Source organism: Penaeus vannamei, chromosome 14, assembly GCF_042767895.1.
Source record: "Penaeus vannamei isolate JL-2024 chromosome 14, ASM4276789v1, whole genome shotgun sequence".
Lineage (NCBI taxonomy): Eukaryota > Metazoa > Arthropoda > Malacostraca > Decapoda > Penaeidae > Penaeus > Penaeus vannamei.
This window is the reverse complement of record NC_091562.1, coordinates 33,007,713-33,032,712: the sequence shown is the minus strand read 5'-3', so window position 1 is coordinate 33,032,712 and position 25,000 is coordinate 33,007,713. Positions and strand designations below refer to the sequence as shown.

The window sequence follows — 25,000 nt, the reverse complement described above, 5'->3', positions numbered from 1 at the left end:
GAGGTTGGTGTTTGACAGATAAAAATATGGAGGCGAGAGAGGAGAAGGGAAGAGGGAAGGAAGGAGAAGGAGGAAGAGGTGGAGAGGGGTGGGGAGAGAGAGAGGGAGAAGATGAGAAGGGAGGAGTGAGAATGGAGATCAGAAAGGAAGAGGGAGTGAGAGTGAGAAGTAGAAAGAGGAAGAGTTAAAGTAGCGGATTAACCACTCAAACAGCGTAAAACACACACACACACACACACACACACACACACACACACACACACACACACACACACACACACACACACACACACACACACATACCCCCCACCTACACACCGCATTCCCTCAGCGATGAGTCGGCGTCTAACCTTAATCCTGCGTGTAAAATTGTCACCTTCCCTGAGGGGCGTGGGGGTCGAGTAGGATAATTACCTCCGCCCTTTCAGGAAGTCTTGCAGTCCTCCTCGATGTAAGGGGAGCGATACCCATCTCTCGGCGGACGGCGAGGGGAGAGGGGAGAAGGGGAAGGAGGAGAGATGGGAAAAGGGAAAGGAGAGGGGGGGGGAAGGGAAGGGGAAAAGGGAAAGGAGTGGAAGGGGAGACGGGGAAGGAGAGGAGGGGAGAGGGGAAGGGGAAAAGGGAAAGGAGAGGAGGGGAGAAGGGAAGGTGAAATAGAAAAGTGAGTGTGAGTGAGTGAGTTGGTGTGTTAGTTAATGAAAGTGAGAAATTGAGTTCTAGAGACGGAAAGAAGAAGGGAAAGGAGAGAAAGTAAAATAAAAGAAAACAGAAGACAAGAGTGGAGGAGAAGGAGACGAGGAGACGAGGAAAAGGAGCAGGAGGAGGAGGAGGAGGCAGTGGGACTTCTGTGTAGACGCAAGTAATCATCCTCTCTACTTGTCTCCTCCTCCTCCTCCTCCTCCCTCTCCTTCGGTGGAGCTGAGAGCCGGGCGAAAGGCGCAGGCGAGGAGGACGGCAAACATACCTCTGTTGGCGTTGTCAGGTGGGTGGGTGGGAGGCAGGCAGGGGAGGGAGGGGGAGGGGAGGTAAGAGGGAGGGGATGATGCCTCATTACACGCTAGATGATAACGCTTATCAGTGGAAGCCGGCGTGTGTCATGGGAAGGGGAGGAGGGAGGGGGGGGGGGATAAAGAGAATAGGGGGTGTAGCGGATGGGGAGGAGGGGGAAGGACCTATTCCTTTGAAAGTTTGGATGACGCGTGGCGGAATAAAGAAAGGATAGGAATGGAAAAAAAGGTAATGATAAGAAAGAAGGATAGGAATGGAAAAGCTGGAAAAAAGGAAGGATGGAATTTGAAAGAGGGATTAAGAAATCCGAAAAAAAAATGTTGGCAACTGAGAAAAGTAGAAAGGAAAGGCGAGAGGAACTTGAACGAAACAAAAGAAATTAAAAGAAAACAATACCAAATGCAATTAAAAGAGTTACAGAGAAGACATAAGTAAGATTCTTAGAAATGGAAGAAGGATCGAGTACTTTATAGCAGGAAGACGAGGCTCGCGTTACGTATACTTTCCAGGTAGATGCCACGTGCCCGCCGCTGGTTCTCCGTAGGTCGGCCGTGAGGATTGGATCCCCTTCTATCGCTTATAGATTACGGGATCCTCTTTCTCGATGCTAAGAAAGTGGAGAGGGGAGGAGAGGAAAAGGGAGGTAGATGGGTTGATGGAGGGATAGGGAGGACAGGGTATGGGTAAGGGAGATGGGGAAGAAGAGGGAGACAGTGAGTGAGAGCATGGGGCTGCCGGTGAGATAGATAGATAGAGAGAGAGAGAGAGAGAGATGAAGAGAAAGAAAAAAAGATAAGAAGCCAAAAGGGAAAGATGATCAGATTCGCAGATAACCAGAGTCGATAAGCAACGGCGAGGATGTAAGCGGAGAATCCTCCCTTCGACCAGCACCATTCCGCCCACAGAAACGCGAGGGGGCGTCGCCGCCGCCGCCGTTCCTGGTGCTGCCGGCGCGGGGGACGTCGTAAATGTCACAGCACTCCTCCTGCAACACTGGCTCTTCCGCGATACTCCTTCTTGTCGTATTGATCTGACGTAGTACATCCTGGCCGATTCTCTTCCATGGTTGCAGAACTTGGTGTGTGGTTCAGCCGTTTTTATTTCATGGTGGCTTTATTTATTGCCATATTTTTCGCGACTGGTGTAGCCATATTTGTTGCTGTAGGCTCATTCACTGGTGTATTTTTTATTGTTTCTTATCGTCTAGCTATGCAATTCCTATTTGTTTGTTCCTTTTTTTCATTTGTTTGGTTAACGTTTTTTTTTCTTTTTTCTTTTTGGTAAGTCGTTTGCATCAGCTGGCGTCTTTACCCAGGGTCTCGCCTGCTTAACAATCTCATAGAATCTCAGAACAGTCTTAAGTGTTTGCCAAGAAGTTGATGGTAATTCCTGCAACAACATTTACCGAACACCCTCCTAATGTGTTTGTGTTGGCGGGGACTCCATCTAGTCCAATTAATCCCAATTACTGGTTTACTATTTAAGTGCAACGGGCGACCCGCCCCGGGCGACGGACGGCGTACTCCGCGCAGTAATTATACATCCTACACCAATATAGCGATGTTGTGCTGGCTGCTCGTGGAGGTGAAAGAGAGAGAGAGAGAGAGAGAGAGAGAGAGAGAGAGAGAGAGAGAGAGAGAGAGAGAGAGAGAGAGAGAGAGAGAGAGAGAGAGAGGGCGGTCGGCTCTCTCTCGCTGTCTCGTTTCTCTCTCTTTCTCTTTCTCTTTCTCTTTCTCTTTCTCATTCTCATTCTCATTCTCATTCTCATTCTCATTCTCATTCTCATTCTCATTCTCATTCTCATTCTCATTCTCATTCTCACTCTCACTCTCACTCTCACTCTCACTCTCACTCTCACTCTCACTCTCACTCTCACTCTCACTCTCTCTCTCTCTCACTCTTTGTATTGCTTATTGTGTCTGTGTCCATGTATGTCAGTCTTGTCTGCGTGTATGTCTTGTCTTATAGTCTGTGTGTTTTGGCGGCGGCGATGGCAGTGTTCAGGACGGGCGCTTCGGCTGGGCGATCATCTCGAAATGGCAAGGAAGGCTATGCAAATAAGAGGCTCAGAATAATGGGAAGAAGATGCCCATTTGGAGCGTATTATTGTGCAGTCGAGGGTCTTCTTATCGTGTCGAACGGCCTCTTCTCAGGAAGGAAGGAAGGAAGGAAGGAGGGAGGGAGAACGGGAGGAAAGTGGGGGGAGGAGGGGAGGAAATAGGGAGGGAGGGAGGCAGGAGAGAAAAGGAAGGAAGGTAGGAAGGAGGGAAGGAAGGAAGAAAAGTGGAAATTAAGAAGGGAAAACGGAAAGGCGGGAGATAGCAAGCGTCTCTTCCCTGATTGCTTATCCCTTGCCCATTTTATGCTCTTGGGGGAAAGGGACGAAGGAACTAAGGGAGGAGAGAGAAGAAGAAGAAGGCAGAGAGATAAGAAGCCCCTCCTCTCTGCTTGCCTATCTGTGATCTCTCTCTCTCTCTCTCTCTCTCTCTCTCTCTCTCTCTCTCTCTCTCTCTCTCTCTCTCTCTCTCTCTCTCTCTCTCTCTCTCTCTCTTTCTCTCTCTCTCTCTCTCTCCCTCTCTCTCCTATTCTGCTGCGGTTTATGGAAGTGCTCGATAAAGAAGATGAGTAATAGAAGCGGAGGAAGATGAATGGGAGGAGGGAGACTGATGAAAGTGAGAAGTTTATTGGGAAAAATCGGAGTTGGGGATGAAGATGGAATGAGGGGGATGATGGAGGGGTAGAGGAAGGGGAAGATAAAGATGGAGAGTGAGAAAGGAATAGAGGAAAAGAAAGAGAAGGGTGAGTAGAAAGAGATCATATATAGAGAAAAGACGGAGAAAGGGGGAGAAAAAAGAAGAGTAAGAGGGAGAGAGGGAGAGACAGAGACAGACAAACCCTAGACAGAGAGAGACAGAGACATAAACCGCAGCAGAATAGGAGAGAGAGAGAGGAAGAGAAGACAAGAGAAATATATGTTTTGGCCCGTGAGCTGTGGCAAGGGCGAGGCCGCTCCCGCCACGAGGCTCCCTTGATGCTCGGCCACACTGGAGCGCCGACCTCCCCCCCCTTCCTACTCCCCTTACCCCCTCTTCTCTTCCCCTACCCCCATTTCCCTTCGCCTTCCCCTCTTCCTACGCCCCTCCCCCCTCCCCCTCTTCCCTCCTCCTACTCTCCCTCCCCCTTCTCCCGTTCACCCGTCTCTCCCTCCTCCTCCCCCTGCCCCATTCTCCCCCTCCACCCCCACCCCCCCCAGCACTCCTAGACACAGGCTCGTCGCGTTTAAAGAGGAGTACTTCGTCTCACCTCCCTCACTCCTCTTCGCTTGCCGTTTTTTTTTTTCATTTCCTTATTCTTCTTCTTTTCTCTTTTTGCTGGTTTCCTTTTTTTTTTTGTTTGTTTAGGTTGTGCTCCGTTCGTCGGCTGTTGGGTTTCTTAGTGTCTCTACCGATCTTTTTATATTTTATTTCGTTTTGTATTCAGTTATGTAGATTTTTTTTTCGTTTTTCCTCTTTATCTCCCATTTGCTCTTTCTATTTAGTTTTTCTTTTGGCGCCTCTTTCTTTACTGTCTTTGATTCTCTTCTTTCCTCTTATCCCCTCTTTCGTATCCTATTCTCTGTTCTTCCCTCCTTTCACACACTCTCTTTTCTCCTCCCCTTTATCTCCTGTCCCCTCTCCTCCCCTCACTTCTCATTTCTTCCTCTCCCCTCTCCCTTATTCCCTCTCCTCACCGCCACATGCTAACTTCCCTCAGGCTCCACGTATGGAAGCCTCGGACACACAGCTTGAAGGTGCGTCTCCATCCCCCCCTCCTCCTCCTCCTCCTCCTCCTACCCTTCCCCTCTCCCCTCTCCTTCCCCCACTCCCCTCTCCTTCCCCCTCTCCCCCTCTCCTACCCCCTCTCCCCCTCTCCTTCCCCCTCTCCCCTCCCCTCCCCTTTCCCTCCCCTCAGGGCGCGGCCAAGGTCTGCGTGTGGTTTACGGGTCTTTACTAGTCTCGTGTATTCCCCGTTTCCCCTTTCCTTTCCCTTCTCTTTCCCTCCTTTCCCCATTATCCTCTTTCCCCTCTTTCCCACTTTCCCCTCATCCCCTCCTCTCTCCCTCTCCCCACGTACCCTCAGAATATCTCCCATTTTCCCCTCTCTGTCCGTCTATTTTTGTATTATTCATTTTATAATATTGTTTAATATTTATTCTTTTTTTTCTCTCTCGTCTTGGTGTCAGTTTGAATTCATTATGAAGTTTTTTTTTTCTTTTTTTTTGCTTTTTTTACCAGTTATGTGGGAGGTTTGCTTAATGTTGGACTGCCGAATGAAGGGGAAAAATTGTTGCTATGAGCGAGAGGGAAAGAGAGAAGCAGGAGGGGAGAGAGGGTGAAGGAGTGATGAAAGGGGAGTAAAAGAGGGAAGAAGAAGTGGTGAGAGGGATATGTGAAGAAAAGGGGAAAAGAGGGAGAGAAGAGAAAAGAAAAACGAAGAGGGGGAGGGAGAAGGAAAAGAAGGGGAATATAAATATAAATTAAAACGGGAGGAAACAGAGAGAGTAAGTAGAAAAGAAAGATAAAAAAGAGGAGAAGGGTGAAGAGAAGCGAAGAGAAGTAGAAATATGGAGAAAAAGGAGGGAGAGAATCATGAACATCCTCATAAGAAGTGTCATTGGCTCTAGAACTCCTGGGGGGGGGGGGGGGTCTTCGGGACACCACAGGCCGCTCGTTTTGAACGAGCCTATTTATTCGTTTATTTTTTTGATCTACGTATTCATCTTTCTCTCTGTCGCTGCTTCTATATAGATATGTATGTATGTATATATGCATGCTTTTATTTATATATACATGTATTTGTCCAGCTATTTAGCTAACTATCTATGTATGTATGTATATATCTACGTATCTCTCTCTCTCTCTAAATATATATATAATACACACACACACACACACACACACCACACACACACACACACACACACACACACACACACACACATATATATATATATATATATATATATAGAGAGAGAGAGAGAGAGAGAGAGAGAAAGAGAAAGAGAGAGAGAGAGAGAGAGAGAGAGAGAGAGAGAGAGAGAGAGAGAGAGAGAGAGAGAGAGAGAGAGAGAGAGAGAGAGAGAGAGAGAGAGAGAGAGAGAGAGAGGCGAGAAGAGACCTCTGGGCTCTATAAGGCTCTGTATTCCATCAGCAGTAATTTGACTAGCCGAGCTCTTGGAACGAGTTAGATTGGAGTGTCTCCGTGGCCAGAATGCTAAACAATACCCTCCCCCCCCCCCTTTCCTTCGTCACTCCCCCTCTCCCACCTCCTTCCTACGCTTTCTTGTTCGTCGCTCTCTAGCGCTCTTCATCTTCCTCCTCCTGCCTCTCCCTCGCCCTTCCGTTGTTCTCTCTCTCTCTCTCTCTCTCTCTGCTCTCTCTCTCTCTCTCTCTCTCTCTCTCTCTCTCTCTCTCTCTCTCTCTCTCTCTCTCTCTCTCATTCATCCATTCGTTCGCTGTTCTCTGTATCTCTTATTCTTTCCATCTTCTTCACTTCACCTCTCCACCTCCTTTCCCTCCTTTCCTTCCTCCTGCCCTTTTCTTCTCTCTACTTCCCTTCCGGCTCCTAATTCCTTCCCCCGTTCGCTTCATCTCTCCTCCTTCCTTCCTTCTACTGTCCACCACTTTCTTTTTCTCGCTCATTTATTCCTTCCAACCTTCCCTCCCTCCCCTGTCTACCTCCTCTCCTTCTTTCCCTCCCTCCCTCCCTCCTTCCTTCCTTCTTCACTTCACTCCTATTCCTGACTTTCCCCTTTTTGCTGCATCCCCTCTTCTCCTTCTCCCCTTTCATTTCTTTCGCTTCGGGGCACCCTCCCCCCCATATCGCCCTAGTGTCTGCTCTCGTGTATTCTCATCTTTTCTCGTGCTTTCACGCCAGTGCTCGTGTTTCCTCGGCAATTCTCGATTTTTCTCATGTTTATTGTTGTTTTTCTTCTCTTTTTGTGCTTTTCATTTCCTGAGTAAAGAGAATGTTTCTTCCGTGCGATGTTGTTTATTTAAGTGTCTACGAGTCTGCTCATCTGTCTGCATATACAAACATGTGCAATTAAAAAAAGAGAAGAAAACGAAAGGATAGAAAATAAAGGAAAAAGACATCTATCTATATATGTGTATGTATTTGTATATCTCTTTATCTTTGTTTGTTTTTCTTTCTTCTTTATAGCCACGAGATGCACATTATCCAAATGTCACGCTTGGCTTCTAAAAATATCCAACTCCACGAAATTGCGGCGAAAGTTTACGTCTTAAGTCATCGCTGCGACGGCCCTCGAGTGACGTCACTGCAGAAGGTCGCGCCTTCGCAAAAACGAAAACAAATGTAAATACGTGCCTTGAGAGAGAGTGAGAGGGAGAGAGTGAAGTAGAGGAGGAGAGAGGAGGAGGGAGAGGGAGAAAGGAGAGAGGAGGAGGAAGGGGAGGAGACAGGAGGAATGGTAGGGGAAAAAAGAGGGTGAGAGAAGTGGAGGGATAGGGGAAGAGACAGACAACCTGACTGCCTGACCAACAGAAAGCAAATCTGAAACTGTACATACTGCATCATGAAAAGTAGAGGATGAGATGGAGAGGAGGGTGGGACGGGAACACAGGCAGACAGACTACTGACATACAGAAAAGATCGAGAAAATGCACGATATATCGACTGATAGACTGTCTATCTGGCAGACTAACAATCTGACTGACTGAGTGATCGACTTATGAAGTAAAGTTGATCGACAGACAGAACGAGCGTGTCCATGCCTTTATTATTAATAGAGAATCCCACATGCAGAAATAAAAACGAATGAGAGAGAAAGAGAGCGAACAAAAAGAAAAGAAGAGAAACGGGAAAAGGGGGCGTGGCTGTGAGCGCAAACGGATGGCGATCGTCACTTGTTTCCGCTACTCGCTCTGGCGGCTGGACCTTGAAGCTAAGATATCAGTCGCCGGGTTGCTGTGTATGGGCCAGGGCCGGCTTGCGCGCTGGCTTTCGAGGATTTGGATTTTGTGGTCTTGGTTAAGTGACCTTCATTTAATGCTCTCTTTAAAAGGTCTATCGTCTTTCTGTACTGGTCTCTTTAAATCACATTTCTATACTGGTCTCTTTAATTGCCTCTTGAATTTCTTTATAATCATTGGTCTTTTGAATAGGTATCTATTTGTTGGTCTCTTTAAATACTTTATAAGTCTCATTAATTGTTCATAAAGAACTTTCTTTTGGTCTCTAACTGACCTTCATTTATTGACCTTTCTAATTAGCTTTTTTTTTTGTTTCTGTACATGGCCTTGATTTATGATAGATAAAAAAGAGCAGTTTGCATTAGGACTGAGATTTAATTTGTCATTTAATGCCGATAATGACAATAACGCCATTTTAGATGCATTATATGAGTATAAAGAAAAAAAAAAGATAAAATCCAATTTCTTACAAACTTTTACGCTTTCGTCCATCACTTTTTTTTTTTAATCCTCTGAATATTAATAAGCTTGATAAAGACTGATAAACCGTGTACGCCGACGGAGAACTTTTTTGGTTTTTAGTCCAAAAAGTTTTAATTGCGTAAAAGAGAAAAGTTTTCCTTCATCGCCCAAGACACAGCGAAATGACGCCGAAACTTTATTAGTGTTTAGGAAGGTTATTTTTTTTTCTTAGGTTGCTGCGGTCTACTTTGATTTTGCGTGTGTGTCTGTTTGTGTGTGTATGTGTCTGTGCATATGTACGTGTGTACATGTGTATGTGTGTGTGTGCGCGCGCGCGTGTGTGTGTGTGTGTGTGTCTTTTTGCGTGTGTCTGAGTGTGCCATACGCTGACTGCATGCCTATTTCAACGCACATTCCTGTTTGTAAGTGTATGTGTATATGTGTTCGTATGACCGCATGTGCGGATATGCGGATGCATATGTTAGCACGCGGGTGAGCAGCGCTCTAAACCCTTGGCATTAAATTCTCTTTCGCTTAAATCAACTGATTTGTTTGAATTATTTTGCGCATATATTGAAAAGTTTGGTCCGGGCGCGAGCGAAATGCATGGAATGGCATAAAATTTCCCCAACGCCTTTCCAATTTTGTTTCTAATTTGATTTTTTCTTGCATTTATACTGGTTTACGTCTGGCCCGACGCCCCGCCAGTGCTCGTAAACGTATCTAATTTCTTGGGGTCAGCTTGAAGGAGGCTGGCCAGACGTCGGCGGGCTGAGAACGTCTCAGAGGGACCATCTCGGCCTCTCTCTCTCTCTCTCTCTCTCTCTCTCTCTCTCTCTCTCTCTCTCTCTCTCTCTCTCTCTCTCTCTCTCTCTCTCTCCCTCTCTTTCTCTCTCTCCCTCCCTCCCCCCTCCCTCCCTACCCCTCCCTCCCTCCCCCCCTCCCTCCCGCCCTCCTTCCCCCTCTCTCCCTCCCTCATATTCCATTTATCTTTCTCTCCCTCTATTCCCTTTCGTTTTCCTTCCCATTCTCTCCCTCACTTTCCTCTTCCCTTCCTTCCTTCATTCTTTCATTCATTCCTACCTCCCTCCCTCCCTCCCTCCCTCCTGCCATTTCTCCTTAGAACCGGATGAGACCGGCTCTTGCGCGTGCGTGCGTGAGTGTGTATCAAAAGGCCGTTTTGAGGTTTGTCGTTTCGGCGAAAGGCTTTTGGCGTATTTTTGGTACGGATTTTATTGTCGTTTTGTTGTTGTTGTTGTTGTTGTTTTGTTATGGTTTAAAATCAAATTTGATTGATGCTTTGGCAGATTAAAAAAAAAAAGATGGGGGACGTTTTCGCAATGTCATGTTTTATGGTAGTTATTTTTTGTGGGTTGCTATTGTTCTTGGTAGTTGTATTGATATTATCACATTCTTTTTCGTTATCATGTCACGATGATTTGATAAAAATGTTTCTTTAATGTTACACTTACTGTTGTTGTTACTATTTAACTGTCTCTCTCTCTCTCCCACTCTTTCTCATCTCTTCCCTCATCTTCTGTTTTCTTCTCTTTCACCTTTCGTGTTTTCTTTTCGTTAAGTCTGTTCTTCCTTTCCTTCTCTTCTCCTCCCCTCCCTTCCCCTCCCTTCCATTCATTCCCCTTCCCTTCCCTTCCCTTCCCACCCCATCCTTCACCTCTCCTCTCCTCCTCTTTTCTTCCTTCCCTTTTCCCTTCCCTCTCACCTTCCGTTCACCTTTCGAGAATGTACAGGAAGATAAGGAGGAGGGAGGGGTGGATGGGGAAGAGGCAAAGGGGGGGGGGATAAAAGGAGTGGGAGGGAGGGAAGGAGAAGGAGAGGAGAGGTGGGGGGAGAGGGAAGGAAAGGGGTGGGGGGGGGGAGGAAGGGGATCTTGTAGGGGGAGGGGATGGAGTAGGGGAGAGGGGTGTAGCGGGGGTGGGGGAGAGGTGAGTCACGGGTCCGGAAAAGCCATTATTCGCCATGATATTGTCGTTGCACAGGGAGTGGGAGAGGGATGGGGGATGAGGGTGGGCGTGGTTTAGAGATGATACTTTACGGAGGATGATGGGTAAGGATAAGGGGGGGAGGGAGGGGATAGGAGGATAGGGAGGAGGATTGCAAGTGGGGTGAGGGGGGTGTCTGAGGGTGCGTTGTGACTCAGTTTGTCTATGATAAACGGATTCCAAGGATAAGGAAGGAGGAGGATAAAGGATGAAGGAAAGAGAGAGAGAGAGAATAGAAAAAAAATATAAAGGAAAGGAAGAAACGAAAAGAATGCAATGTTGGTTCAGAAAGAATTAGAAAAAGTTGTTCTTTCTAAATTAGAAAAAATAAAGATATAATAAAGAAAGAAAAGGCAGAGAGAAAAAGACAAAACTTATAATAGAAAGAAAGGAAAGAGTAAGAGGCAATAATGCCAACTAGAAAAGACAAACGAAAAGAAATGAGAAAAATGTAAGGTAAGAAAAAAAAAGATCCGACAGAGAATACGAAAAGAAAGAGAGAAAGAGATAAGACGACGATTGGAAGGAAAAGAACGACAAAGGAGAAGATTCCAGAAGCCATTAATGTGGAGCAGACAAGATTCTCCGCCAATATTTCAGCCAAAATTATCATTCCATTGTCCTCATTTCCTCCGACACCCCCTCCCCCCCTCGATACTCCCCCCCTTCCCCCTCCTCGTCTCCTCTCCTTTCCTTTCTTCTTTTTTCCCTACTTCCTCTCCTCTCCTGTTCTCCTCTTTCCCTTTCCTTTTCTCCTCTCCTCCTCTCCTCGTTTCCCCTTCCTCCACTCTTTTCCTGTTTTTTCCCTTCTCTCCTCTCCTCTCCTACCTTTTCCCCTTCTTCCTCTCATCCTCCTATTTTCCCTCTTCTTCATATCCTCTCCTCTCTTGCCTTCCCCTTTTCCCTCTCGTATTCCTCTTCTTTCTCCTTATCTACTTCTTCTCCTCCTCCTCCTCTTTCTCCTTCTCCTCCCCCTGTTCTTCCCACTCCAGCCGTCTTACCCCCCCCCCCCATATATCTCCCAGGATCGTGAGAGTTCAATGAATTAATGATACGCTCCTGAGGATGAAAGCGAGAGAGAAAGAGGAGGAGGAGGAGGAGGAAAAAGAGGGAGGGAGGGAAAGAAAGGAAAAAGAGAGCGAGAGGGAAAATGGGGGAGTTGAAGAGATAAGGAGAGAGATAGAACCAGAGACAGAGACAGTGAATGTTATGGAAAGAGAAACAGACAGACACAGACAGCAAAATAAAATGTGAATGAGAGCAAAATAAAGTAAGAGAGATAGCTAGAAACGAGATAAAAGAGAGAAAGAGGAAAAAAGGCGAGAGCGCGAGAGCAGCCTTCCATCCCCGTAGCCCAAATCCCCACCCGCTGAGGACGCCGCGTGGAGTCCGGTTATTAAAACAGACGTCCGCGGTTACTGCCAACAATACATGTCATTCAAACGGGACACGCTTAACCGAACGCTCTGAATATTTGCGTTTTTCCCCTTTCATCCATCGGAGTAGAGCGACATTGATGGTGAATGTCCGTGAAGATAATTAGTGTTTATGCTGATAATGTTGATAATGATGAGACGCATTTTGATTTTAATGACACTTTTTTATTGAATTTAAGGACACTTTTTTCTATCTTTTAATGGCCACGTTTTTCTTGATTTTAGTGACACGTAATTCGTTTTTATTGTTATTATTATTAAATGGTGTTGATGTTTTTGGTAATGCTTTTTGTGGCCATTTGGTGATGAAAATATTCATATTGTCAAGATAGTTTTATATGATGGGAATAATAAGTAATAGTAATAAGGATTTTAATAGTAAATATTTATAATGATTGTGGTACTAATGCTAATGATAGTAGTAGTAATAGTTATGATGATAATGAAATATTAATAATAATGATAACAATACCAACAATCATAATAATTATAATAATGATGAAGTCGATAGTATTAATGATAGCACCACTACCACCAGCAACAATAATAATAACGAAGGAAAAGAGTGAGGGAAATTCCCCTCAGAATCGGTGTGTGCATTAATTTTCTCGGGAAATTTCCATCCGTCGAGTCCGTAATGCAAGTTGCGGCTCTTGCAACGACGGGGAATTAAGTTGTGCATGTGCAAGAAGCTTAAATAAAGGAAGGGAGAACCGCGCACTCTAAGCAGGCTCGGGTTTCGTCCCTCGCAAACCGCCGAGGGAGAGACGGTATATTCGCGCTCGTTACGGTAAATTCGCGTTCGAAATTAGGTTGATACGGTTGATTCGCTTTCAGAATTGGTTTGCGGTAGATTCGCGTTCAAAAATGGCTTGTTGTTGTATATCCTCGTTGGCATTAGCGAATTACAATATTTTCGCGTTGAGTAGTAGCGTATTGCAGTATATCCCCATTCGGAATTTGCTTGTTACACTATTTTTTCGCGTTCAATAGTAGCTATTACAGTGGATTCGCGTTCATCATGAGCGTGTGTTCAGGCAGTGATGCATTTCCGGCCTGGATGATGTAAAGGCCGCCTTGGGCTCAGGTGCACGCATGGGGGGGGGGGTGCGTGTGGGTGGGATGTGTGTAGGTGGGGGTGATATGCGCGTGCGCTAAAGAGGTGCGCTTGCAGTGATCTTTTTGCTTTAAAACTCCATCTATTTAGCTATTTATCTATGTCTATCTATCTATATTTTTATAGACTATTTATTTATCTATCTTTCTATCTGTATAGACAATTTATATATCAGTCTGTCTTTCTGGCTATATACATATAGACGGAAAGATAGATACAGATAGATAGATAGAAAGATACAGATATGTCCATTCATATATCCATGAAAAGTAAATTTGGTAGAATTTATTTTTTATGATAGATATTGCCAGGACATATATATATACTTTTTAATGTGGGATGGCTCGGCTCTGCATTTGCAAAATACATTGAGAAGTGGAATATCACCTTGAGGAAAGTTGAAAAACATGTATTACCCTAGGGATTGGCGGGCGGGCGGGCGGGGGGGGCGGGGGGGGGGGGGGTAAAGTCTCGGTAGAGGATGTGGCCAGAGAAAGGATGGAGAGAGAGGAGGAAGAGGAGGAGGAGAAAGTGGAAGAGGAGGAGGAAGAGAAACAAGAGGATGGGGAGTAGGTGAAAGGGGAAGGGGAAAATGGACCGAAAGAACTAAGACCCGAAACAAAAGAGAAGATGCAATAGGAAAAGAGAGAAGTGAATGTGAAGGCTTTGAAAGAGGGGAGAAGAGAGAGAGAAAGAAAAAGAACTGCAGAGACGGAAAGAGGAGGAGAATGAGGTGATGAATAGGAGGAGGAGGGGTGGGTAGGGGATGGGAGAGGGGGAGGAGAGGGGGAGCGGAGGGGATGGGAGAGGGGGAGGGGGGCAAGGGAAGAGGTGCGCGTGTTTGCCTGTCGTCGCCGCCCACACGCTGAGAGACACTTGACCCTGTATCGACACCGCCCTCGTCTCATGCAGGCAGGGGAAGGTCTGGTCCCTCTCTCTCTCTCTCTCTCTCTCTCTCTCTCTCTCTCTCTCTCTCTCTCTCTCTCTCTCTCTCTCTCTCTCTCTCTTCTCTCCCTCTCTCTCCCTCTCTCCCTCCCTCCCTCCCTCCCTCCCTCCCTCCCTCCCTCCCTCCTCCCTCTTCTCTCTCCTCTCCTCTCCTCTCCTCTCTTCTCTTCTCTTCTCCTCTCCTCTCCTCTCCTTCCTTCCTCTTCTCGTTTATATAAAACTCTCTTTCACATAAATTTGTGTTTATACTCTAATTTTTGCTAAATAATTTTCCTCGTGCCTGTTCCTCATCATTCTATTTTTCTTTTTGATCATAGATCATCGCCTCTTCTCTCTCTCTCTCTCTCTCTCTCTCTCTCTCTCTCTCTCCCTCTCTCTCCCTCTCTCCCTCTCTCCCTCCCTCCCTCTTCTTCTCTCCTCTCCTCTCCTCTCTTCTCTTCTCTTCTCTTCTCCTCTCCTCTCCTCTCCTTCCTTCCTTCCTCTTCTCGTTTATATAAAACTCTCTTTCACATAAATTTGTGTTTATACTCTAATTTTTGCTAAATAATTTTCCTCGTGCCTGTTCCTCATCATTCTATTTTTCTTTTTGATCATAGATCATCGCCTCTTCTCTTTCTTCCCAATTTTCTCTATCGTTTCTTTTTTCTTCTTTACCTCTTCTCTATTTATTTATTCCTCTCCGTTCTTCGTACACTCATTCGTATATCTGCTATGTTCTTTCTCCTCCTTATCTCTTATTCCTAATCTTCCTCCACCCTTTCGCATCCTTTTTCTCCCTCCTCCCTCTCTCCTTTTCTTTCTCCCCCTCCCCCTTCCCCCCTCCCTCTCTCCTTTTCTTTCTCCCCCTCCCCCTTCCCCCCTCCCTCTCTAAATCGGCATCAATCGGCGACTTGAGTTCGCCTTCGAGAGTAGTTTAAACAGATCGTATTATTCATCGCGGGAATTGTGTGTTTGATTTCCAATACTAGAGTCGGGAGGATTAATTGATAATTGCAATCTCGAAATGAACAAAGGAGAAAGATGGATAGGAAGGGGGGGGAGAGGAAGAGTTTGAGAGGGAGACAGAGAGAGAAAGAGAAGGAGAGAGAGAGAGAGAGAGAGAGGGAGAGAGAGAGAGAGAGAGAGAGAAATTGGGAGGTAAGGAGGTAGGGTGGATGTGGGAAGGGTTAGAGGATGGGGAGGAGACCGACAGACAGACAAGAAAAGGACTTAAAATCTCATCCCGGCACAGAAAAAACAACTATATAGACAAGGAAAGAGAAAAAGAACACAAAAAGAAAATAAGAGAAAGGAAAAGAGATTTTTGTATTTTATAGAAAAATGGAATTCAGGACATTATGCGGCGCCATGTCTTCCTGAGACTTTCCTCGCCCTCTTACATCTTCCAAACTATTGTTCTTTTCTCTTAGTCGTGTGCCCTCTTATTTGTACCTGAGAGTGTGTAATAGAACGTGCCAGGGAGGGAGAGAAGGAGGAAGAGAAAGGGAGAGAAGGAGGGAGTGAGGGAGGGAGAATAAGAGTGTGGGTGAAGATTTGAGTTAAGATTAGAATTAGAATTAAAGTTATCATGGGAATTAGAAATAAGATTGAAAGAGAGAGAGAGAGAGAGAGACTCAGAGTGAGAGAGAGCAGGCGAAAAAGAAAGCGAAAAAAAAATCGCGAGAGATATTATATTCAAGACTCACGTTGGGGGAACAAAGACCCGGAATATCACTAATTACACGGGATTTTATCTTTGTTTTGTATTTTCTTTTCTCTCTTTGCCGAAACGCTGCAATGGAGAAGAAGAGGACCTCGAGGCAGCAGGTTAATATTTTTTTTTTCTTTTCTTTTATCTTTTTTTTTCTTTTTTTTTTTTTTACTTTTTTAAAACTTTTTTTTTCTTTATTTTTATTATTTTTCTTTTAAAACACGTGCGACCCCTTAAAGTCTAAGGGATTCGTACGCCCCGTTTCACTTTTTGCATTTAGCGTGAAATTGTATCGAGTGAGAAAAAGCTAACTTTGACTCTTTCTTGTCCTTACTTTTCCATCTTGACGGTTCGCAGAGTAATCCTTTTGTTTCTAAGGTATTCATCGTTTTTCGTTTTTATATTATCATTATTGTTATTATTATTATTATTATTATTATTATTATTATTATTATTATTATTATTTTACGTAAATGATGGCAGATTCGGAGGGGAATGAAGAAATTAATGGATTTTTTTTTTTGGGGGGGGGGAATTAAATCTAACATGAGGTCCGCTTGCTCTGTCTTTATGTCTCTCTCTCTTTTTCCCCCTCTTTCACTCTCTTTTTCTCTCCCACTGCCTCCCTTTCCATTTCCCATCCCCTCCCCTCTCCCTTCCTTCCTATATCCATCTCCCTCCCTCTCCCCTCTCTCCCTCTCTCCCTCTTCCCCTCTCTCTCCCTCTTCCCCTCTCTCCCTCTCTCCATCTGCGTGTCCCGTTTATCGGCACTCTTCCAGAATGCCAGATTTCTCGTTAGCTCGCCCCGGCCCATTTCGAACGAAGGCCAGTACGTGAGGCACTAAAGGTAGACAGGGAGAGACTCTCTGAGGAGGAGGGTACGAACCGGGAGGGAGGAAGGAAGGGGGGGAAAGAAGGGGGGGGAGGAAGAAAGGAAGGAAGGGAGGGAAAGAAGGGGGAAGGAGAGAGGGTGGGACGGAGACAGGGAGACAGGGATTAAAAAATAAACAAAAAAGGAAGGGGGTGATGTGAATGGGGAGGGAGGGCAGGCGGGAATAAAAGGGAGAAAATGATGGAGGGAAGAGGGGAAATGAAGGGCCAAAGGGAATGAAGGAGAAAATGAGGAAGATGATGCAGAGGAAGGCACGATACGACAATTATGTGTAATGAGTGAGATTTAAAGATTATGATCTGTTGGCGAAGGAAGGAAGTAGGAAAGGAGACAAGAAAAAGAAGAAGGATAGAAAGAAGGTAAAGGGAAGATAGTAAGGGAAGGGATAAGTAAGATAAAGCGGGAGAGACAAGCTAAAAGGGAAAAGAAGTATGGGAAGGTGAAAGTAAGATAAACGAAGGAAGTGGGGGGGCAACGCAAGAAGAAAACACAAGATAAAGCGATAAAATTTAGAAAAAAGCGATAAAATTAAGGTAAGGGGAAAAAGAAGGTAAATGAATATGACAGAAGGTAAAGTATGTTCTGTGTGGTTTGAGGGATGTTTTTTTTTGTCTTGTAAAATCTTTTCAGAATAGAGAAAGAGAAAATAAAAATATTTGGCTCGGCATTACACGTGTATTGCAAGTTTGTGTGCGTGTGTGACTTCAGATGTGATGCAGAAGTGTGTGGAAGAGAGAGAGGGAGGCGGGGAGGGAGGGAAAGAGGGCAAGAGGGAAAGAGGGCAAGAGGGAGAGAGGGAGAAGAGAGAAAAAGAAAGAGAGGGAGAAAGAGAGAGAGAGAGAGAGAGATGGAGAGAGTGAATGAGTGAATGAGTGAGAGTGAGAGAGAGTGAATTTAAGAATTGAAGCAGAAGGGACTTTTCGTGCAAACATGTGTACCTACGAGTCCGACCGTAGCGCAAACCTGCTCATGTATGTATACATATTTGCTTACACACAAACGTGAGTGCGTACAGGAGTGCCCCGATAACGTGAAAGAGGTCCCCTTTTGGCCACAGCGCTCGCAATGGCACTTTTCATATCCGTATGCCGTATCAGCCTCCCCCTTCCCCTGCCCCTCCTCTTCTTCTTGCCTTTCCTCCTCCTCCTCTTCTTCCCTTTGCTCATCCTTTTCCTCCTCCTCCTCCGCTTCATCTTCCTCCTTCTCCCTTTCCTCTTCCCCTTCCTCTTCTTCTTCCTCCTCCTCCTCCCCCCTCCCCCTCCCCTATCTCCTCCTCCTCCTTCCCTTCCTCCTCCTCCTCTTCCTATCCCCCTCCCCCACCCCCAAACGCCGGGTCCCTCCTTGTTGACTTGTGGCACCGCCGTTAACAGCGCCTCTGTTTACACTTTCTCGTATTCTTTCAGTCCGGCTTCTCTCGCCCTCTCTCTTGCGGTCAATTTTCTTTTTCTGTCTGTCTGTCTCTCTCTATTTCGTTTTTTTCATGTTTGTGTGTCTGTCTGTCTATCTATTAGTAATTATGTGTGTCTATCTGTCTGTTTATATATAACTTTTTTCTCTCTCTCTTTTCCTTTCATTCCCTTTCTTTTCATCTCCCTCTACCTTCCATCCTCCTCTCCACCACCCCAGTCTCTAACACTGTCCTCCCTCTCGCTCCCTCCGTTCTCCATTCCCCTCTCCTCCCTTTCTCCCTTCCTTCCCCAGTCTCTATTTCTGTATCTTTTCCCTCCCTCTCGCGTCTCCGCCGGTCTCTGAGCCCGTCATTAGTCAATATCAATTTCTGTTCCTTGAGCACGATGCAGTCTCGCTTCGATGCTGCCATTAACCCCGATTTGGTTTTCTCTTTTTCTGATTTTTTTCTTTTCTTCTCTCTCTCTCTCTCTCTCTCTCTCTCTCTCTCTCTCTCTCTCTCTCTCTCTCTCTCTCTCTCTCTCTCTCTCTCTCTCTCTCTCTCTCTCTCTCTGCCCTCCCTCTCTCCCACCCTCCCACCCTCCCTCCCTCCCTCCCTCTCTCCCTCTCTCCCTCTCTCCCTCTCTCCCTCCTTCCTTTAATTTGTGTTCATATTTTACCACTTTCCTTTGTTTTTTTCATCATTATGACAATGATGAGAAAGATAGTAATAACTTTAATATTATTAATGATGATAATTGATAATAATAACAATTAGTATAATCATTGTTATTATGATAGTAATAATAATAATGATAATCATGATGATTATGATGATGATAATGATAACAGTGATGATGATAATGATGACAATTATAGTGATAACGATAATGTTAATAATGATGATTATAATCAAGGTTATATTTATCATTATTATTGTCATAATTATCGTTGTTATTGGTGTTTTATTATTACCATCACTGTCATCAGCATCACCTTTAAAATGACATTTATTTTCCTTATCGCACCACTACTTTTCATTTTTCTCTTTATATATCTCTCCTCTCTCTCTCTCTCTCTCTCTCTCTCTCTCTCTCTCTCTCTCTCTCTCTCTCTCTCTCTCTCTCTCTCGCCACCCCCCTCCCATCCTCTTCTTCCTTCTTTTCGGTTTCCTCTTACTCCTGCTACTACTACTGCTGTCAACTACTAGCATAAGCATCCTTTTACCTCTTCCTTCCCTGCCTTCTCTTCCTGCTCGTCGTCGTCGTCCTCCCCTTCTTCTTCTTCTTCCCCGCCTCCTCCGCCTCTTCATTTCATACTATTCCTCCTTTCCCTTCCCCTCCTCTTCTTCCTCCGTCCTCTTTCCCTCCTCTTCCCTCTCCTCTTCCTCGTCGTCACCATCCTCCTCCTCTTCCTCGTCGTCGTCACCGTCCTCCTCCTCTTCCTCGTCGTCGTCACCGTCCTCCAGTTCCTCCTCCTCCTCCTCCTCCTCCTCGCCGTCCCGCATCTCGGGGTGAGCGGCCGCGCCCCTTGTTAGATATTGATCACGCGGCGAAGGTAGCACACAGGGCGCGTGTTGGCCATGCTGTTGCTGCTGTTGCCGCGCCGGTACTGTTGTTGCTGTTGCTGCGCCGGCATTCCTGTTATTGCTGCTGCTGCGGTTATTCTGGTGGTGCAGCGGTGCTGTTATTGCTGCTGTTGGCGTTATTCTGTTGGTGCAGCGGTAACGCTATTGTTGATTCGCTGGCGATGCCCTGGTACTTCTGTAGCGTCACTGCTGTTACTACCATTGTAGCTGTTGCGGTTACTGTTGCAGTTGCACGCGCTTGTTCTGCTGTTCGTGCGATGTTCTGTTGTCGCAGCTTCTGGTACGGCTGTGGCTTCAAACGGGTGTCTTAATAGTGCGATCTTCATCGGTTTCACTCGTGAGGTTGACTCGCGTTTTCTGTCTTTTCCTTTTCTTTCTTGTCCTTTTGCTTCTGTCTTTTTGTTTTCATCTAACTATCGCTATTTCGTATTTTTTTCTTACTACATCTTTCTTCTGATACTATTATCATCATCTTGTTACTACCACTCCCGCTACTGTATTGTTACTATTACTACTACTACTGCTACTGTTGCTACAGCATTATCATTAAAATCCTTTTATTCTTATTTTTCTTCATGGTTTTCTCCTCTTCCTCCTCATTTCTCTTTTATCTTTACTAATGTTTGTTAATGCTATCCCTCTTCCAATTCAATATTCAACAGAAGAAAAAGAGTTTAATATTCTTTTTTAAAAACTCGTATCCTCTTGAGTGATTTTGTGGTATGGTGAGTGTGTGGTGAGGTGACACGAGTGAAAGTATTGTGACTGATGTATGATGATTGTCATGGTGAGTAATATTATACTCTACTATATAGTATGATATGGTGAGATATGGTAGCTTGATGACTGATATGATTTGAAATGTTATGGTGAGGTGAGCAGCATCATGTTATAAGTGTGAGAGGTCAGTGTATGGTACAGGAAATAGAAAGAAAAGTGAAAGGTGATATACTCTTTTTCTTTATACACTTTGTCTTTTTATAGTTTATTTTCATATCTCATATTTCTACTTTCTTTTTTCCTTCCTTCGCCTTTCCCTTTATTCTTCATTTTTGTTCTTTTCGGTGTTTTTAATTATTTTTATTATTTTTACCTTCCCCTTGTCCTTTTATACAGCGTCGTTCACATATATTTATTTATTTATTGAAGCTTCTTTTCCGCCACCCTTCACTTTCTTTCGTTACTTTTTCATCATTTCCTCTTTTCCTCTATATGCTGTTTCATTTTTCGATCGTTTTTTTGTTTCGCGAATTTTATTATTTCCTTCTTTTACTCCGTTACCGCACTTGCCTTTTTTTTCTCTTTCTCATTCCCTCCTTCTCCCTTGTTCTAATCCCTCACCATCTCCCTTACTCAGCCGTAATGACCACAGCTCTTCCTCCTCCATCACCTCTCCTTGATGACCTAGCCCGGAGTATATGACCCCTTCTCCTCCCTTCCTTCCTCACAACATAGGTCTCTCTCCTTCCCTTCTTCCTCCTAGCCTCTGGTTTGTCTCTATCTATCCTTCCTCGGGGCTCTGTTTCTCTCACTCCCTCTCTCCTGCTTTCTTAGACCCCTGTCCCTTACCTCCTCCCTCAGACCCACATTTCCCTCTCTTACTCTCACCTCCTCCTCCAGACCCCTTTTTCCCCTCTCTCCTCTCTCAGGCCCCTACTTCCCTCCCTCCTTCCTCAGAGCTCTGTTCCTACCCTCCCTCCCTCCCTCTGATTGAAGAGGCTTGGGACCCTCCTCTCTTTCCTCCTCCTCTTGTCTGGATGGTTATTTGATTAGCTGTCTCTCGTTCTCGTTTACATACGCGAACATTTGGATGAAATTTCCCTTTTCCCTTGCAGTCTCTCTCTCTCTCTCTCTTTGTGTCTTGTCTCTTTCCCTCTTGTCTGCCTGCCATTGCTTTTCCTTTTCCTCCATTCTCCCGTTTCTTACCCAGTAAAACAGTTGAGAAAACTTTCCCGCCGCCGACGACATCGTCCTGTTTAAATCTCCGACATCTTTCCTCTTGTCAGCGAAGAGAAAATGAAAAGAATCTGATTTCTTTTCCCATTGCCGTTGTCAATGAGGGCGAGACAAATCACTCACGGAGGCCTCGCTGGGCAGGCCGCCAAGATCAGTTGCTTTTCCATTCCTTATTGGTGTTTACTGGTAAAAGGCGTCAGCCAATCACAGTGGTGCCCTGGTTTGAAGGACAGCCAATCACAGTTGCGCAGTTTCTGAACGGCTGCCAAACAACATCGCCCTTTTTGAACGACGGCCAGTCACAAAGGCCATTTTTAACAGGCACGGCAAGGCAGTAGTTGAACAACAGTTCAACCCAACATCTTCCACTTTTTAACGATTGCCAAACAAGTCAACCGGCCAAAGCAACGACCTTTCTTGAACGAAAGCTTATCACGCTTCGTGTTTTTCTCTTTTTTTCCCCGGCGATGATTGACTCTCTCTCACCTGGTCTCCTTTTGAAAGTTCGTCCAGTGTTGGTTGATGGCGTGTGTCGGTGGCCTGTTAACGAGGTTATTAGGTGATTTCCTGTCGTTATTTGCTCTTAGCGGGTCCATTGTCTCCACGGCCGAAGACTGTTTGTTCTGGCTCGATTCGCCACGTTGGTTTGGTAACCTGATTATTATTGTTTCTTGGCGTTGATTGATTTTGAAGTTGGAATGATACGGAAGGATTTTTTAATACAAGCAGATGAGATTTTTGTTGTTGTAATACGATTGCATTTGTTTTACAAAAGAATGTTATATAAATAAAGAAAAAAAATGATGACGGGATGATTTCATAATTTCATTATGTTTTTACATTAAGGATGACACAACAGGAAAGAAACTGAAACTGGAATATAAGCATCGGATTAAGTGAAGCATTGCTTGTAGTCGCACACGAAACAGTCATTACCATTACGACATCGCTTTCTCCAGGGAAGGGATAAGGTGAAGACATGGCCTCCGAGGCTGTGGCTATCCGCCTGTGATAGAGTGGAACGCCGTCTCCTTGCGTAATGGGGGTCCTATGGGGTGTTGCGTACATTGATTTCTCTCTCTCTCTCTCTCTCTCTCTCTCTCTCTCTCTCTCTCTCTCTCTCTCTCTCTCTCTCTCTCTCTCTCTCTCTCTCTCTCTCTCCCCTTCCTTTCCTTTCCTTTTCCTTCCACTCCCCATCCCTTTCTCAGTCTTTGCAAGTCTTCAACGATTTTTTTTCTGTTTTTCCTACACCTGGGAAATGATTAGGAAGATTCTAATGCTTTGGGTCTTTAATGTAATTAGAGATGAGATGGCATGAGTAGGTTTGGTAATCAGGGGTTGTAGCTAATGATTTCTATTGCGGGGAGCAGGCTAAGTGCTCAAAGTTGCTTCCTCATATGCCCATTACAGGGAGAAATTTGCCAACAAAAAGAGCATTTAGGCGTGCGGCAACCCCCCTCCTCTACCCCTATCCCACCCCCTGCGGTACGCCCTAGTTGGTAAAATGAATATAGATCTTAAAGGGGCCCTTGATTTTTCACTGTACTTCATGATAGATTATTCATTTCACTCTGGAAATCTACATATCCAAATAATATGTTATTTGTGTGTATATACATATTTCATAGATCTTTATCAAGTACTGCATTACAGTGGACTAATCAAAATGCCAAGTGCTTCAAGATGTAACGATGTAACACAAGACTATCCAGAATGCGAATTACTTCCCGATGTAACACTATCCAAAATGTCAGTTACTTCCCGATGTAACACTATCCAAAATGTCAGTTACTTCCCGACATACAAGAGGCTGATTTTCGAGACCAGAAAGCCGCGAACTTGAGGCAGCGACCTTGGCTTTCGAGAGCTTATTCCTGCCTCCATTTCGCAGGAGTTTGGGATAAGCTTGGATGGAACGTGGATGACAAGCGAGAAGTTCTGCGTTTGTAAGGCCAAGCGAATGGAAATAGTTTGTGACTGTTCTTTTTTCTATGGAAGTTATTGTTACGGAAGGATGTTTTTTTCAGATTTTTTATCATTATTATTATTGTTTTTATTTTATCCGGGAGTACAAGCGTAAAATACGATTTATTTACGCTTTCGCAACACAGGAAAAGAGATATTTAGAATATCTCAATACTTCTGTCCCATTTTTTAAACCATAATTCTTATGCAATGCCATGACCCCATCTCGACCGAAGAAATTAATGTTTGCATTCCTTCTCCCTCAGGTGGCGTCGGCAGCGGTATGCAGGAGGGAGGAGAGGGCGAGACACGAGTCCGCGTTAGCCAGGTAAGCTACTGCGCATGCGTCGCCTCCCAGTGGGGTCTGTGTGCGTGTGTGATTGTAAAACGTTTTTTTCTCGTTTTTTTTTCTTTTATTTGATTAATTAATATATGCGCACATAGGTCTTAGCTATCTTTGGTTCGATAGCGATGATTTATTTGTATTTTATTCTACTTTTTTTCTTTACTAATCTCTTTCTACAGGTGTATCTAGTCTTTATATTTAAGGAGTGATTAATATTTCCCCCCCTCGAGATACACACACTGATAATTCTTTTTCTGATATCTGGTAATTATTAAGGGTGTTTATCAGGACATCGCTTTCGTGACATTGGTAAGTTGTTTGAAGAAACCTGTGCAATGGACAGTTTGATGAACTAGAAAGCTTGTGATAACATTTATGTGGTTTCGGTAAAAATAAACGGGTGGCAGCGTCTGTGCTTTTGTGTGTGTGTGTGTGTGTGCGTGTGTGTGTGTGTGTGTGTGTGTGTGTGTGTGTGTGTGTGTGTGTGTGTGTGTGTGTGTGTGTGTGTGTGTGTAGGGTTACATGCCGTATCACGTAATTGTTGCTTTTCACCCTTATTCATGTTTTTGACTGTTCTCTCTCTCTCTCTCTCTCTCTCTCTCTCTCTCTCTCTCTCTCTCTCTCTCTCTCTCTCTCTCTCTCTCTCTCTCTCCTTTCTCACTCTCCTCTCCTCTCTCTCTCTCTCTCTCTCTCTCTCTCTCTCTCTCTCCCTCTCTCTCTCTCTCTCTCTCCCTCTCTCTCTCTCTCTCTCTCCCTCTCTCCCTCTCTCCCTCTCTCCCTCTCTCCCTTCTCCCTTCTCCCTTCTCCCTTCTCCCTCTGTGTGTGTGTGAGCGAGAGAGAGAGATCGAAGTTTTATCCATCCGTTGAGAATACACTACCATCCACTTCTCTTCTCTTTGTCATTCCGTCTTTCACTCGTATGCTCCATTCCTCCCCAATCTATTACCCCCCCTTCCTTGTTCCCCCTTCCTTCCTCCATCCCTCCTCCTTCCCTCCCCTTTCCCCCTCTTTCCCTCCTCCATTCTCTGCTCCCTTCTCCATCCTGTTTACTCTTTCTTCCCTTCTCCCTTTCCTCTTTTCTTCTCACTCCACCCTCCTCTCAATTCCCTCTCTTCCCACTTCCCTCTTCCCCATTCTCCCTCCTTCTTCTCTCCCCTATTCTCCCTCCTCCTTCTGTCCCCTCTTTCCTCTCTTCCCTCTTCTCTCTCATCCCTTCTCCCTCCCCAACACAT

At 45.1% G+C, this 25,000-nt stretch overlaps 1 protein-coding gene across 1 annotated transcript in view; it reads left to right on the top strand.

Moving 5' to 3' along the window:
* Positions 1 to 25,000, top strand: part of LOC138864033 (uncharacterized) — a gene marked incomplete at its 3' end in the record, with an annotated part of 654,799 nt that overhangs the window by 595,247 nt on the left and 34,552 nt on the right. Inside the window, 1 exon segment of the mRNA XM_070129892.1 lies at positions 23,689 to 23,750. Within this exon segment, the coding sequence (XP_069985993.1) occupies positions 23,689 to 23,750 (62 nt within the window).